Genomic DNA, 16604 nt, shown 5'->3' on the forward strand with positions numbered 1-16604 from the left:
ATTCAGTATCAGTTGCTAAAATGTATATTTCTTAATGCTAAAAGAAGCAACATATACATGGTTTTCAAAAGTACAATTTAATCAACAAGGTCACAGGCCATTAATAAAAACAAATGCAATATGAAACGACTCAGCAATCTCAATAAATACTACTTTTCATTACTTTGTGATGATATTTCCAACATTTACTGCAAAACCAAAGTCCATCAACATTTGTCTTAGATTGATGTATTTCCTCGTGGTGTAGATTATGATGAAGATGGTCAGACAGCAGAGGAGACCTCAAGTTCTTATGACAGAGAGAAGGACCAGGATTCTCATCTGTGGATCATCAGTGACCACACTCAACATCCAGCTTGGTCCCATTCCCAAACAGTATCTCCCCACATGAGGCCACAGCACAGTAGTAAGTCCCAGCATCAGAGAGGCTGAGAATCCTCTTGGGGAGGTTGTAAACACCGCTCTGTGTAGGGGACCCAGCCTCAGGGTTGTTCTCACACTGATCACTCCTATCTCCATGGGAGTAAATTATTCCTGGATGGGATTCGCCTGAGCTACGCCTGAACCAATATACACTGTGTTCTCCTTCACAGGTCTCAGTTTGTATTGTACAGTTCAGAGTCACTGAGTCTCTTGGCTGGACAGATTTAGACACAGACTGCTGTAGAACTGTCTTGCTGTTGGAAAATAAATATCATGTCATTAAATCATATTTTTTTAAGTAATATTTTTATTGTAACATTTTTCCTCCCCAATTGGTAGTTACAGTATTGTCCAATTGCTGCAACTCCCTCACTGACTCGGGAGAGGCGAAGGTCAATAGCCGTGCATCCCCCGAAACACGACCCTGTCAGCACAGTAGACCTGGCAACCGTGTCAGCGTGCAGTGCGTCCAGCTCACCACAGGAGTTGCTAGTGCACGATGGGACAAGGACAACCCGGTCAGCCAAACCCTCCCCAAACGCGGACAATTGTGCGCCGCCTCATGGGTCTTCCGGTTGCTGCTGGCTGCGACACAGCCTGGGATCAAACCTGGATCTGCAGGGGCGCCGCTATTTTTTAAAACATTTATTTAACCCCTTATTTTTAGCAGTAAACAGTCTCCATATATACTTCCATTTATTTTTTTCAACTGGTATTGGGGGACATTCAGACAAGTCTAGAGCAAAGCTACCGACATCTATGTTTTCGTGAGAGTCTCGCCTTTCTACAGAGGGGTCATATTAGTGTGTAGCCCAAACTGTTTGGACGTTACATACAGACATGTACCGACTGCAGACGAGTCCGAAGATGGTTGTGGGGGCCGTAGAACAAAATGGAGAACACCATCATGTTCGTGAGAGTCTCATCGTTCCATAGAGGGGTAGGCCATAACAGCTTGTAGGCCAAATCGATCGAATGATACAGACAATTTTGTGAGAAGACCAATTTTTGGAATGTCTCATGGTCTGACAAACACCACTCTAGCTCTGTCACCTTTCACAAACTTATCTCTAGCTTAAATTGAAGGATATTTATAGGTATTTTTCATGATGCTAATTATATTTCAGCGGGGGCGCGGACATCAACCTTTTATGTACATTTCATTGTCAAAATAATTGAATTTACTTTAGCTATTCTTCGACACCCTTTGTTTAAAATCTAAGATTTTTAACTATCTGAAAAAAAGGAATCTCTGTACCTTTTACAATGAGAATGGTTCCTTCTCCAAACTCCACCTTGTTTCCATAAGCGCTCCCACGGTAGTATAAGGCTGAATCAGAGAGTTCCATGTCTGAGATTCTTAGGTGGTTTTTTTCCTTTGTCACTTTCCACTGAGAAGCGAGGGTTACCTTTAAATTCATGGTAGAATGTAGAACCACTGTCAAATGTTGACATGACCTGGAGAATATCATGTCACCTTCATAGATAGATACAGAGCAATGTCACTGTGTCTCTAACATTGGGTGACGTGAATGGCTGATGATTGTGCCACAGCTGGAACATGATCTATACCACACACAAAATAAACATTAGTTACCTACAGTTGAAGTCAGAAGTTTACATACACCTACGCCAAATACATTTAAACTCAGTTTTTCACAAATCCTGACATTTAATCGTAGTAAAAATTCCCTGTTTTAGGTCAGTTAGAATCACCACTGTATTTTAAGAATGTGAAATGTCAGAATAATAGTAGAGAGAATTATTTATTTCAGCTTTAATTTCTTTCGTCACATTCCCAGTAGGTCAGAAGTTTACATACACTCAATTAGTATTTGGTAGCATTGCCTTTAAATTGTTTAACTTCGGTCCAACTTTTCGGGTAGCCTTCCACAAGCTTGGGGGAATTTTTGCATATTCCTCCTGACAGAGCTGGGGTAACTGAGTCATGTTTGTAGGCCTCCTTGCTCACATACACTTTTTCAGTTCTGCCCACAAATTTTCTATAGGATTGAGGTCAGGGCTTTGTGATGGCCACTCAAATACCTTGACTTTGTTGTCCTTAAGCCATTTTGCCACAACTTTGGAAGTATGCTAGAGGTTAATGTCCATTTGGAAGACCCAAACACTTCTATTTTTGTTTCATCAGACCAGAGGACATTTCTCCAAAAAGTTTGATCTTAGTCCCCATGTGCAGTTGCAAACCGTAGTCTGGCTTTTTTATTGCGGTTTTGGAGCAGTAGCTTCTTCCTTGCTGAGCTGCCTTTCAGGTTATGTCAATATAGAACTGGTTTTACTGTGGATTTAGGTACTTTTGTACCTGTTTGCTTCAGCATCTTCACAAGGTCCTTTGCTGTTGTTCTGAGATTGATTTACACTTCGCACCAAAGTACGATCATCTCCAGGAGTCTCCTTCCTGAGCGGTATGACAGCTGTGTGATACCATGGTGTTTATACTTGCGTACTATTGTTTGTACAGATGAATGTGGTACATTCAGGCGTTTGGAAACACCTCCAATTGACTCAAATTATGTCAATTAGCCTATCAGAAGCTTCTTGAGCCATGACATAATTTTCTGGAATTTTTCCAAGCTGCTTAAAGGCACAGTCAGCTTAGTGAATGTAAACTTCTGACCCACTGGAATTGTGATATGGTGAATTAGAAGTGAATTGATCTATCTGTAAACAATTGTTGGAAAAACTTGTGTCATGCATGTCCTAACCGACTTGCTGAAACTATAGTTTGTTAACAAGAAATTTGTGGAGTGGTTGAAAAACGAGTTTTAATGACTCCAACCTAAGTGTATGTAAACTTCCGACTTCAACTGTATATTAGCCATCACATACTTAAAAATGCAATCATTCAATGTGGATTGACTGACATCGACTGTAATATCTATACCCCATGTATTTTTTCATTGTACACATCACACGAGCAGAGAAATATAAAAATGTGACATAGCCATTTGTTTAAGGGCGAGAAATATCATAGACAATGTGAACATCTTTGAAGGTATCATCTTCAGTGGAGAATGTCTACCCATGTGTATAACACTTCAACAATGGGGTTATTGTTGATTGGTCAAACTGGACGCGTCATTTTTGTTGACGTCTCATTCAGACGTCTATTGGTCTTGTATCGTACCCTGACTCCTGAATGGTCTTGCAAGTAATTGTCGTTTGTATTTCTCACATTCACTCTGGCCAGACCTGTGTAAAAATTGTATTTTCAATTTGTTTACCATTTGTGTTCTAACAGTCACTTTTTTAGGTGCACGTGATTTAAGCTATCTTGTCTCCATTGCACAGGTTAAAATAAATCAAGTGCCCCTTAAGTTAACAAATACTCTTTTGACCAAGTAATTTAACAGTTCCAGTACATCAGATAAAACAAGTCAATTGTATGTTAATCTGATTCCCTATGATTCACTGAAACATCCAATAACTGAAGTGTAACACCCGAGAGTGTGTGTCTTATTGAAAGCTTCAGCCAACAACTACATGACATGTTATTTACTCTGTTTCACTTTCTGGTTAATGTTGTTCTCATAGGAGGCAATCTAACAGAAGGAGGCTCCTCCTCTTTTGGTTGTCTTACAGAGGACTCGGCAGTAGTCTTTGCGCTTTACAAAAACTGTCTGATTGAGAAAGTACTGAAAATTCTCCCATGACATCATCACAAACAGGTCCCTCCCCCCTGGCCTCTACGATTTAGAATAGACGGTGCACGGTTAACCCAGGGGGTTCAAATAGAGTTCGTTAGCAGTTCCTTGTGGTTTGGAACTGATTTCAGATCAGATAATAGACACATATCCAAGTAAGTTCATGGCTGCAAACTCTCAGTGGCAACATTAACAACAAGTAAAGATTGTAAGAAAAAAAGTCTTACACCAAGTAGACATCCTTCTGAAAACCACAATGAGACAAAGAGAGCAGGTTGCAGTGTCCCGTGTGTACAAGGCCAGCAGACCTGGAAAGCATCGATACGGCCCCATCGTGCAGACCGCAAGTACCTATAAACTGGTTCCCTGCATGTAGGTTGGTGTGAGTGGCATGATATCGACACATCTGAAAGAGGACAAAACGTTTCCGTGGAGAGGTGACTTGAAGAACTAGAGTATGTGCCTTACACAAAGACAAAGTTTTTTATTTGTAATAAATTTGCTATAATTATTTTTTTTAACAGTTTTTGCTTTGTCAGTATGGGGTAATGTGTGTAGATTGACATTTTTGTTTCTAGATCCATTGTAGAATAAGTCTTAAACAAAACAAAATGTGGAAAAAGTCAAGGGGTCTGAATACTTTCCAAACGCACTGTATTTACAAAAGTATGTGGACACGCCTTCAAATTTGTGGATTTGATTATTTCAACCACATCCGTTGCTGACAGGGGTATAGAATCGAGCATACAGCCATGCAATCTCAATAGGCAAACATTGGCAGAACAGTCGTGGCCAAAAGTTTGAGAATGACACAAATATTAATTTTCACAAAGTCTGCTGCCTCAGTTTTTATGATGGCAATTTGCATATACACCAGAATGTTATGAAGAGTGGACAGATGAATTGCAATTAATTGCAAAGTCCCTCTTTGCCATGCAAATGAACTGAATCCCCCAAAAAAAACATTTCCACTGCATTTGGCTGTTCCCCGGTGTATGCATTTAGACACTTAAATATTTTGCCCGTTATAAAAAGTGATTCAACAATTAAATGCTTCACCAACCAACCATGCTGTTGTGTTGGCAATTGGATTGTAAATCTGGTGAGACATACTGAGAGAGAGAGCGAGAGAGAGAGAGAGAGAGAGAGTCTATGATGATAGGCCAGGGATATTCTCCTTATCAGGTCTCATGAGCTGCTCACTGGCCCATCCTCTACCTAAGACCCCCCATCATATTCTGATAATAAGGGTCTGTGATCAGTGCAAAACCAAGACAGGAAATAATAAAGGGTGAAAACCAATGACAAAGGCAATTTTGGTTTAACTCTTCATTTGTCTTTATAAGTGATCAATACAATGCAATTGTCTACTGCTGGGTACTTTGGACCTCAGGGTCACCCTATAAAAAAATACCAATTCACTAACACACACAACATAGACCCAAGTTAAGAAAGGCCAAAAGAGGCAACTATTCCCCTGTGACTATTAAACAGTTGTGTTTTGACTTCTAACTCCTCTCTAACCACACCCTGAACCACTGAGCTGTGTGACCTAACTGTGTTGGAAAAGGCTACAGTGGCCCTGAGGTACAACTCACAAACACTCCAGAGTTATTTTCTGATTTACGTTTCAAAACATTTCATTTATCTACACAAACAATATAGCAAGATTTAAACTTGTATTCAAAGATATAGCAAATCAATGTATTCAAAGATACGGCCAACCAATTTTCTCATCTTCCATCCTCCTGTACTACGGAGCTGTGTGGCCTAACTTAGTTGGAGAGGGCTACAGTAGCCCTGAGGGACAACTAACAAACGTACACTGCAGAGACTGATTGATTTACATTTAAATCCATCAATCCATTTAATATAACGACACAGATTCAATGTAGCAAGATTTAAACTTGTATTCAAAGATATGGCAAATCACTGTATTCAAAGATATGGCCAACCAAACTTCCATCCTCCTCCACTTTGTCATCTTGTAGCAGCATACACTACATGGGGGTCCAGCTCCTTCTCTCTTCTCCTCTCCATCTTCCTCTTCTTGGAGGTGAAATTCAGGGCAGCATAAATCAATGAATCTGGATCTTGGTTCTGTAGATTTGCAAACATCATGAAATAGGCTACAGTTGTAATTTTCTGTTTCTGATTTGCTTACAAAATAATGTCATTGAAAATAAAGTATTTAACGATACAGTATTTACCTGATCATTTTGTGGTTGTCTTTGAGAATCAGGTCCTGAATATGATATAAAAGAGAGACGAGAGAACGGATTAATGGATCATTCCATTCTAATGAGCACACTGTCTCTTCTGATTGTCAGTGTGGAGTATATAATGGGAAAAATGTTCACATTTGAAGTGTAGTTCACAGGTCGCATATTATCATGAAATGGGCTTCTACCTGTGTTGTGTCTGTTCGTGTCTCGTCTGATCTTGAGGACCAGGATGAGGATGACTATCAGTAGAACAGCAGTCACAACAACCAGGATCACAACCAGGGTAAGGAGGTACATGGTTCCATCATCATCCTGTCCTACAAGATCAATAGTTAAACTAGACCCCATTAATCTAACAATTACTAGCTCACATTAAAGATATGGGTTGAAATTGATGTTTTAAATGATTTTCACCATACAATAACAGACTAAGCATACCTTCAGAACATTGCTCTGGCTCTTTGTCAGAATCCTTGTAACCTTTTGGATGAATAGGAGAGTTGAATAGAGTTTAATATTCCAGCTACATAAAACTTGATTGAACACTAACTTGTTTCCAACTCTTTTATGTGCATACCTATAGCACAACATTTCATAGCATTCAGTTGTCACAGCTGAGAAATTATTGAAAAGATTTACCTTTAACCATCAGGAAAGTCATGTTGGTGAAGATGAAGTACTGATCGTACATTCCACAGCAGTACAGACCAGAATCAGCTACATCCACCTCTGTGATTTTGAGGACGATTATTCTATTGCTGATGAACATTTCCATATGGCTGGGCTGAAAACCATTGTGATGCTTGACATATGCCTGAGAGCTGTACATCGACGCGATGCACAGAGGCTCTGAGACGTTGACTTGTTTGAACCAGGAAACGTGTCCTGGTCCTTTAAGGACATCAGTGCACTGTAGGGTGACATTATCCCCAGGATGGACCACCACTGAGGGTGGCGGAGAGACCAAGATGACAGGGGTCAAACCTGGAGGAGAGAAAACAGATTTAGAAACATAACTTTTGTGTAATTCTTATGGAATGTATATCTGGTGTGGTTTCATATCAAATCAAATCAAATGTTATTTGTCACATACACATGGTTAGCAGATGTTAATGCGAGTGTAGCGAAATGCTTGTGCTTCTAGTTCCGACAATGCAGTAATAACCAACAAGTAATCTAGCTAACAATTCCAAAACTACTACCTTATAGACACAAGTGTAAGGGGATAAGAATATGTACATAAAGATATATGAGTGAGTGATGGTACATAGCGGCATAGGCAAGATACAGTAGTTAAAGCTATTGTTCACACACAACAGTGTTTTTGCACACATATACTACATACACACCTAGACACAGTCACAACTATTTGAATGACCAAATCTATTAAAATCTGAACTGAAGATAGAGAAACTTACAGAAGCCGTAGAGGACCAGAGCTGGTACATATATACGTGCCATGCTGTGTGTAGGTCTGCATTGAGATACCATTAAGGAAGGACTGAATCTTCAAGTAAGAGAGACGAATGTAATTTCTGATAATGGGCGGGACATAGTGTGATAACCAAACAGCTGCTTACACCACAATTTAATAGTTGGGTTGAGAGATAGAATGGGTAAGATATTTTAATTGTAGACTGATGTTTATCAATCATAGAGGTTCTCAAAATATACAATTGTAAGTTCTCAAAATGTATAACATTTATTTCAGTAGACCAGCTGGTTAATGATATTTCATCCATTTTAAAGTAATAAACTTTGAAAAAAAGATAGTATGAGAGCATATATTCCAAATCTGAATCTGTTTTCTCAATGATGATGAATTGCATTGGATCTAATAATTGTATTGGTCGGGAGACCCCCTGGAGTGGGTAAGTATTGGCTGGAGTTAGTGGTAGTTAACCATTAGGGGGCACTCTTCTGACTGCACCAAGTTGATCACTAAACTTAGGAACTCTTACAGTTGGCAAGACCCAGGGGCGGACTGGCCATCTGGCATTTTGTGCAAATGCCAGATGGGCGGGCTGGTTCATCTTTAGCCCAATGGGTCTGACTAACTCGTTTTATTTGCACAAAATGATTATTATCTACTTAATAATGATATTCATGAAAGTGAAAACTTACTACCATCAGAAAAATTCATATTCTGGCCATCTCTGAAACACAATTAGATAATTCATTTGACGATGCAGTAGCAGCTATACATGGTTATAGCATATACAGGAAAGATAGCAATGCAAATGAAGGAGGTGTTGTTATTTGGCCAGAGTCATATGTGACCAACCGGATCGATTTGGTCCTATGTAGAAACATTTGAAATTGTGTTTTTTACATTAGAGAAAAGTAGAGACTCAGAGCTACAAAATGGTATATCATACACTACAGTTGAGGAACAATGGGAAAGTAATTCTTCTTTGAAAGTTGATAACCTTGTAACCTCACTTTTTAGAAAATGGCCCTTAAATATTTAATCACCTACTGGGGAGCTCTTCTTTGTCTACACCCATTCAGCATCGTTCACACCCTCTAAACCCATCACTTTAAGGATTCACATGTGAGGCCGTGTACTATACAACCAAAGATTTAAAGACTAAAGACTGGTTTACACTACGGGTGTCTTCATAAATTCAATATGGACTGCCAGAGTGTGCTCTGGACGTTCGTAAACTCAGAGTGTTGTCAGATTGTCCGTTTGTAAATTCGGAGTGTTTCGCTCTTGGAGCATTCAGAGCACATACCGGATGCTCTGGTCGAGGAATAGGGTTGACCCGAGCATTCTGACCTAACAACAGTCAAGCACCCAAGCTAACTGGCTAATGTTGGCTAGCTAGTTCCAGACACAAATGAGAGCTGGTTGGCTGTTTTTATGTCATTCAGAGTGACTGAAACTGTGCTGCTGGCAACAATTTAATTGTGCTCTTTTGCTAGAGTTACTGACCCCGGACATATTCAACAGGTGTTGAGCGTTCGTAAATTTGTCAGTTATTCTGCACTCTCAGATGATAGTGCTCTGAAGTCGGAGTATATAGCCAGAGCGAATATACCAGATATGTCAATTGACAGTTGTCACAGTGACATCATGGACATTCTATTGAAATGGTTAATCGTATAGTGGAGTCTTTTGTTTAGACATGTAGATAGCTAGCTAAATAGTTAACCATAATCCCAACTCATAACGTTACTACCCTGCATGAATATTCAGGTAGCTAACCAACCAGGTTCAATGTTAGCTAGCTAACATTAGTCTACATCTAGTAATGCAAATGGCTCTGAGATACAAATACTATTGCTTCACAGATAATTCAAGAGAAGGTCGTTTTTATTGACCTCAGTGTCACGGTCGTCCTCCTCTTCATCTGAAGCGAGAAGGATCGGAGGACCAAAATGCGGTGTGGTATGTGTTCATGATGAATATTTAATAAATGAAAGCACTGAACACTGAATACAAACTATACAAAAATAAACAAATAACGACCGTGAAGCTATAAATGAGACCTGCGCTGACACAAGCAACTAACATAGACAATCACCCACAAACAAACAGTGAAACCCAGGCTACCTAAGTATGATTCTCAATCAGAGACAACTAATGACACATGCCTCTGATTGAGAACCATACTAGGCCGAAACATAGAAATCCCAAAATCATAGAAAAACAAACATAGACTGCCCACCCCAACTCACCACCTGACCATACTAAATAATGACAAAAACAACAGAAATAAAGGTCAGAACGTGACACTCAGATTCTCAGTTTTTCGGTGTCAAAGTATCCTGTCATTTCAAATTTTTGTGTGGTATTAAAAAAGATTCTGCTAAACTCTCCAATCATATAAATTTGACATAGAATTGCATGAAATGTGTTTACCTGTATAAAAGGCTAAATTCTACCCATGTTTGCAAATTCTGTAAGCACCTCTATTTGCTATATGCCACTGCGCAAATGTGATGATATGCATGCACTGCTTTATTACAAAGATACTTTACTTTCATCCTGTACTTCAGAGCCCCGGCATGTCCCAATTTACAACTTAAGCACAGTGTATAAGCATGAATAAATATCACTGTGAACATTGATACTGACTGAAGATGTTTTTCATGAAGGGAAAGAGTTGGCAAATCGATAAATAAATTATACTTTTTTGTTGTCAAGTTACAAGGTATCTGTACTGTGTAGTCTTCTTGAATGCTTTATAGTACGGGAAATACTTTTATCTTGTTGGTATATTTTTAATTTTATATTTTGAACATCTTATTGAGCGGCAGGGGTCTGCTCTAGTGTTTATCATCCAGATGAACAGATGAAGAGAGGTGTGAAAAGAACATGTGTGGTTTTGATGCACTGAGAGGTGTGGTGAGCGTTGAGAACTGAAGGCCAGTCTTCCTGTGGTGCAGGTATTTTTGTCTTTAGCAGAGAGAGAGAGAGAGAATGATGCATGTTAAGTCTACCGCAATGGAAAATGACGGTTGGTCAGTGCCATTTGCATTAAACCTAACTAGTTGGTTAGCTTTAGCTACCTATAGATTCATGCAGGGTAATTATGGTTAATTGTTTAGCCAGCTAGCTAGCTAGTAAGGGTGTGGTTAGTATGGAGGAGTTAGAAGTCAAAACACAACTGTTTAATGGCCGCAGGAGAGTAGTTGCCTCTTTTGGCCTCTTTTAACTTAGATCTCTGTTGTGTATATTAGCGATTTGGTAATTTCTAATAAGGTGGCCTTAAAGGGCAAAACACCAGGCAGTTGATGATTGTATTGTATTGTATTGTATTGTATTGTATTGTATTGTAGGGGTCACTTATACACAGTTAAATCAAAATTGGCATTCTCATGATGTTATTCGTCCCTTAAGTATTTCCTGTTTTTACTTTGCACTGATCACAGCCCCCTATTCTGAGAAGCAGCTAGTCGCCTTTTAAAGAGAATGTGATATAGGTCAGAGATAGAGGAGGGGCCAGTGTGGAGGAGCAGCTCAGTGTTGCATGAGACCTGCTGAGGTGAACATCCCTGGGCCCCTCACAGACCTCATGTCTCTCTCTCTCTCTCTCTCTCTCTCTCTCTCTCTCTCTCTCTCTCTCTCTCTCTCTCTCTCTCTCTCTCTCTCTCTCTCTCTCTCTCTCTCTCTCTCTCTCTCTCTCTCTCTCTCTCTCTCTCTCTCTCTCTCTCTCTCTCTCTCTCTCTCTCTCTCTCTCTCTCTCTCTCTCTCAGTATGTCTTGACAGATTTCCTGTAGACCTGCCAACAGATTGCGTAATTGGTGAAGCATCTAGTAGTTGAATCTCTTTTTTTTAAATGGGCAAAATATTTAAGTATGTAAGTGTAACTGCATAGATGATTTGAGGAAGGGGGGGTTGACGATAAGGGGCCTAACATGCATCATTCTCTGTCTCTGCTGAAGACGAGCACCCTGCACTACAGGAAGACCGGCATTCAGTTCTCACCACACCTCTCATCTCAGTGCATCAAAACCACAAGCTCTTTTCACACAACTCTTCATCTGTTAATCTGGGCGAAAACACCAGACCCCAGCTGCTCAATTAAGGTGTAGAGTATAGAGTGTTTGAAGAATAATATCATTTCCCATACCATAAATCATTCAACGAGAGTACAATGTACATTTTATCTCACTTTTTTTTTCTCAATATAAAATCATTTATGGATAACAATTAAATACCTTACTTTGATTGTTTACATGAAAAATAAACAAAAATGACTTCATAGTGAAGAGCACGTTTGTCACGTCCTGACCATAGAGAGCCCTTATTTTCTATGGTAGAGTAGGTCAGGGCATGACTGGGTGTTAGTCTAGTTTATTATTTCTATGTGGGGTTCTAGTTTTGTTTTTCTATGTTGGTGATTTTGTATGATTCCCAATTAGAGGCAGCTGGTAATTGTTGTGTCTAATTGGGGATCATATTTAGGTAGCTTTTTTCCACCTGTGTTTTGTGGGATATTGTTTATGTGTAGTAGCATGCTAGCAGGCCATTGTTGTCATGTATCGTTTAGTCGTTATTGTTTTGTTGTGTGGTTCACTTATTTCGAATAAAAGATGTGGAACCCAGATCACGCTGCACGTTGGTCTGAGTATGCTTCCAAAGATCGTGACAACCTTCTCAAGCTATAATTTTGCTAGGACTGTCTGGGAGTGATCTCAGTGGGGAGGGAAAAACTGCAAACTAGCTGTTATTGGCAGAGAACTGGAACTCTCTTTCTTATTGGTCTAATTTACAGCCTGGTGATGTTTCCAGGCAGGACAAAGCTCCTTCCCACCAAAACTGACTGATATTTCAGGAGCTCTTTTTCAACAGCTCTTACACGAAAAGGACATTATATAATTTTCACAATTACACAGTATTCTGGAGCAAGTTTTCATCAAGAATCTCTCTGTACTTTGCTCTCAAGCTCTGTCAGGTTGAAAGGGGAGGGTCACTCCAGAGATGTTCGATCAGGTTCAGGTCCGGGCTCTGACTGGGCCTCTCAAGGACATTCAGAGACTTGTCCCAAAGTCACTCCTGCGTTGTCTTGGCTGTGGGCTTAGTGTTGTTGTCCTGTTAGAAGGTGAATGTTCACCCAAGTCTGAGGTCCTGAGCGCTCTGGAGCAAGTTTTCATTAAGAATCTCTCTGTACTTTGCTCTGTTCATCTTTCCCTTGAACTGGTCTATTCTCCAAGTCCCTGATGCTGAAAAACATCACCACAGCATGACTCTGTTTAACTGTCCTATGTAAAGTATCTAGAAAAGCTCATTTAAGTGGGACCATTCTACTACTCTTTTCAAACCATCGTATTCCACTACTCGCATCACCCCACTGGGAACCTGGCTAGCCTATCTACAAAGAATTATCATCCAGAGCAAATGGAAGGAGAATAAACTTGTAGTTATTTTCAGGACTACATGACAAGTCTCTGGATACCGGATGAATGCAGGGGAGAACAACAGAGAAACCCCCTTTGGACAATCAGAGCCTTACAAGCATGGCGTGAAAAGGCCCAAACCCCCCTTTCCAAGGCGTCCCCGTTCCCGAGAAGAACCAAGGCATTTTTACGTAAATAAATTCATGATTTCTTACTCCAAGTGGGTGGTGGTTCGTATAGGAGTACTATAAGTATAGGAATACTGTAAGTGAGAGTAGTTTCTAAAACATTCCAGCGATACATGTCTCTGTCCCTCTTTCTCGCCCTCTCCATGTCTTTTGTAACAAGCAGCCATATTGTTGCCAGTCCGCTAGGGACCTGTTTTTAATGTATTAAGTGTGTATGTTTATCCTGTGTTACCATTTAGTTAGCTAGTAAATAAATAATTAAACCCATTTGTGTAGAACTGAATAAGTAAGTAAGTGAGGTTCTGGTTTTTGAGGATGAAAGGAGATTACGACTGTTCAGAATGATGATATGATACGAGGTAATGATTAATAAGTTGACTGTTTATAGATGTGATAGGTAAAGGTAGGTAAAGTTTAATTCAGGAGATGGTAGCTCTTTAAAGTACCGATTTCGTGGTGCCCCAGGTCATAATGAGTTAATTGTTGCATTATTCATTTAATCGGTCACCTCCCTGACCAAGACCCTTCTTCCCCGATTACTCAGTTTGGCCGGGCGGTTCAAGTCTTGGTGGTTCCAAACTTCTCCCATTTATGAATAATGGAGGCCACTATGTTTTTGGGGACCTTCAATGCTGCAGACATTTTTTGTACCCTTCCCCAGATCTGTGCCTCGACCACATGGCTTGGTTTTTGCTCTGACAAGCACCTTTAATTGTGGAATCTTATATAGACAGGTGTTTGCCTTTCCAAATCATGTCCAATCAATTGAATTTTCCACAGGTGGACTCCAATCAAGTTGTAGAAATATCTCAAGGATGATCTTTGGTAACAGTATGCATCTGAGCTCAATTTTGAGTCTCGTAGCAAAGGGTCTGAATACTTATGTAAATAAGTTAGTTCTGTTTTTTATTTTTAATACATTTGCAAAAATGTCTCAAACTGTTTTCACTTTGTCAATTTGTGGTTGTGTGTAGATTGATGAGAAATGTTATTTTTATTTATTTAATACATTTTAGAATAAGGCTGTAACGTAACAACGTTTGGAAAAAGTCAAGGGGTCTGAATATTTTCTGAATGCACTGTTTATATATTTGTGACTCACCACCTGTATGCGCTCTTATGTAGCAAAATATGAAATTGTGTTTTTTACAATAGATAAAAGTAGAGACTCAGAGCTACAAAATGGTATATCACATACTGCATTTTTGAAGACCAATGGGAAAGTAATTCTGCTTTGAAAGTTGATCAACTTGAAAACTCACTTTTCAGAAAATGGCCTTTGAAGGTTTTGGTATCTAGTGAAGAGCACTTTTTTGTCTACACCCATTCAGCATCATTCACACCCTCTTAAGCTTTAGCCCCACCCATCTCGTTTCATTCTCGGAGAATTCAGAGCGCACATTTGACGCTCTGGCCGATGACTTGTTTACCTATGGATAACATGAAAACAGCCTAACCAGCTCTGCTTGCAACAATTTCATTACGCTTTTATTCAGATGTTTACTGACACTGTCCATATTCAACGGGTGTTGTACCCTTTAGCTTATGACAAGTAGCTAGCTAGGTAAACAATGAACCTAGCTAGGTAAACAACGTGTAAGATCACACACGTTATGTCACGTAAGCTAACAAGCCAGCCAGCTAACGTTAGCTAGTTAACCCTTTCATGTGTGAGTTCAAAATATCTCTAACGATCGCCCCAGTGTGAATTATTTTATGCCAGTGATGTTAGAACATTCTCTCCATTCCAGAAAGGGATTGTTACCTAACAGTCCATTTAATCCGCACTGCCGTCAAACCAAGGCAAGTTCAAAATATTTTCGAACAAATTTTTTATTTTCTAAGAACAGTTTGAATTGAGTTGTGTTCTGCCTCATTCATTCACATAAAAGTAGTCATTTTTACTTTTGCAGACCAATAAATATTTTTGACATTTCTGAACCGGACAAAATTCCCCAAACACTTTACAATTGTTTGTGCAGTTCAAGTCTGCAGACTTTTGCTCATGTCCCTTCCTGCACACAGGTGTTCATATTTTCCGTCTGTTGCCTGCATCGTAGTCATAGTTGTTTTCGTTACCAATAATAACTTTGGAAATGTATGAGTTTCTATCAAAGTATGTGCCTTATTGCGTTATAATAGTTTCTGCATGTCTGTTATGTCGTTTCAACTGTAGCTATTTTTTTTGTGTATATTCCTTATAACCCTGGACACGCGAGGTAATGTTACTCATTTCATAAACGTTATGGTGTTATACTCAATACTTAGGTAGCTAGCTACAATGACTCCCAAGTGGCGCAGCTGTCTAAGGCACAGCGTCTCAGTGCTAGAGGCGTCACTACAGACTGTGTTTTATTACCTTATAATAGTTTCCGTATTTCGTGTAACACCGTTTCTACTGTAGCTCACATGTGTATGGAGCATAATAGATTTGTGTATATTCCTTACAACCGTGGACACGCGAGGTAACCTTACTCCTTTCATTACCTTTATGCTGTTATATTCAATCGTGCTTATGTAGCTAGCTACATTATTCTATTAGCTCTGTAAAACAATGCTAATTGCGTGAGAGAAGTATTGGCTTGTTGTATTTTGAAGCGACCCTGGAAAAATGTAAAAAATATATTCTTATACCACTTGGTCGTTTATGAGTGCATTTCACAAAGCTGTTTATCATGTCTGCCTTAACCAATGCCCCTATTTTGAGGTTAAAGTCGGGCACGCAGTCTGGTTTGATCTTTCTCTCTCCCGTCAGGTGGTCCACCTTCCCTGTGGCCGACATGGTTGCTGTATGTACAGTGGAGAGGACATGGATGTCTCATTTGTCATGCCACTTTGCTGCCAGCTGTTGACATTTTTTACTTTGTATAACGGGTCATTTAGGATGGCAGTAGCATTGCTGATGAAATACAGACATCGCAGCAGAACTAGGAAGCAGTCTTGGGAAAAGAGGGTGGCAAAGAAGGGAGTTGCAAACATATGATCTGTGCTCCAGTATTCTCTTAGGGAGTTCTTCTCCTCTTCATGAGAAGGACTGTCACCAGGAAGGTATACATTTCCTGTAGCTCCAAGGCTTAGCGATTGGTCTCTACTATGTCTCCCACCAGCTCCTCTGTCAGAAACAACTTGAAGCACTCAGTTGGAAATGGCAAGGGGTGTTGCACTCCAGACTGGAACTCATCAAAGCAAACAGCAGGACCAAGTGGGGTGAAATGGCTGGCGTCCTTCCAGCTACCACAGAACTCCTGTACTTCATC

At 39.8% G+C, this 16604-nt stretch overlaps 1 protein-coding gene and 1 pseudogene across 2 annotated transcripts; both read right to left on the minus strand.

The window, feature by feature from the left end:
- Nucleotides 1–331: 331 nt before the first annotated feature.
- On the minus strand, nucleotides 332–1878 carry LOC118392722 (Ig kappa chain V region K29-213-like; annotated as a pseudogene).
- A 3527-nt stretch (nucleotides 1879–5405) lies between these two features.
- LOC118392724 (uncharacterized) lies at nucleotides 5406–7803 on the minus strand. 2 transcript variants are annotated; one of them, XM_052459720.1, is made up of 6 exons: nucleotides 7729–7803; nucleotides 6950–7294; nucleotides 6749–6790; nucleotides 6496–6549; nucleotides 6296–6330; nucleotides 5406–6185 (listed from the first exon to the last, which is right to left on the minus strand). In XM_052459720.1, exons 1-6 carry the CDS (start codon nucleotides 7799–7801, stop codon nucleotides 6066–6068), a joined length of 669 nt encoding a protein of 222 aa, XP_052315680.1. In that variant the 5' UTR covers nucleotides 7802–7803; the 3' UTR covers nucleotides 5406–6065. The 2 variants fall into 2 exon arrangements, with proteins under 2 accessions (XP_052315680.1, XP_052315679.1); XM_052459719.1 differs by having other exon boundaries at nucleotides 6496–6627.
- Nucleotides 7804–16604: the final 8801 nt, after the last annotated feature.

The sequence above is a fragment of the Oncorhynchus keta genome, chromosome 13 (genome assembly GCF_023373465.1).
Source record: "Oncorhynchus keta strain PuntledgeMale-10-30-2019 chromosome 13, Oket_V2, whole genome shotgun sequence".
Classification (NCBI taxonomy): Eukaryota; Metazoa; Chordata; class Actinopteri; order Salmoniformes; family Salmonidae; genus Oncorhynchus; species Oncorhynchus keta.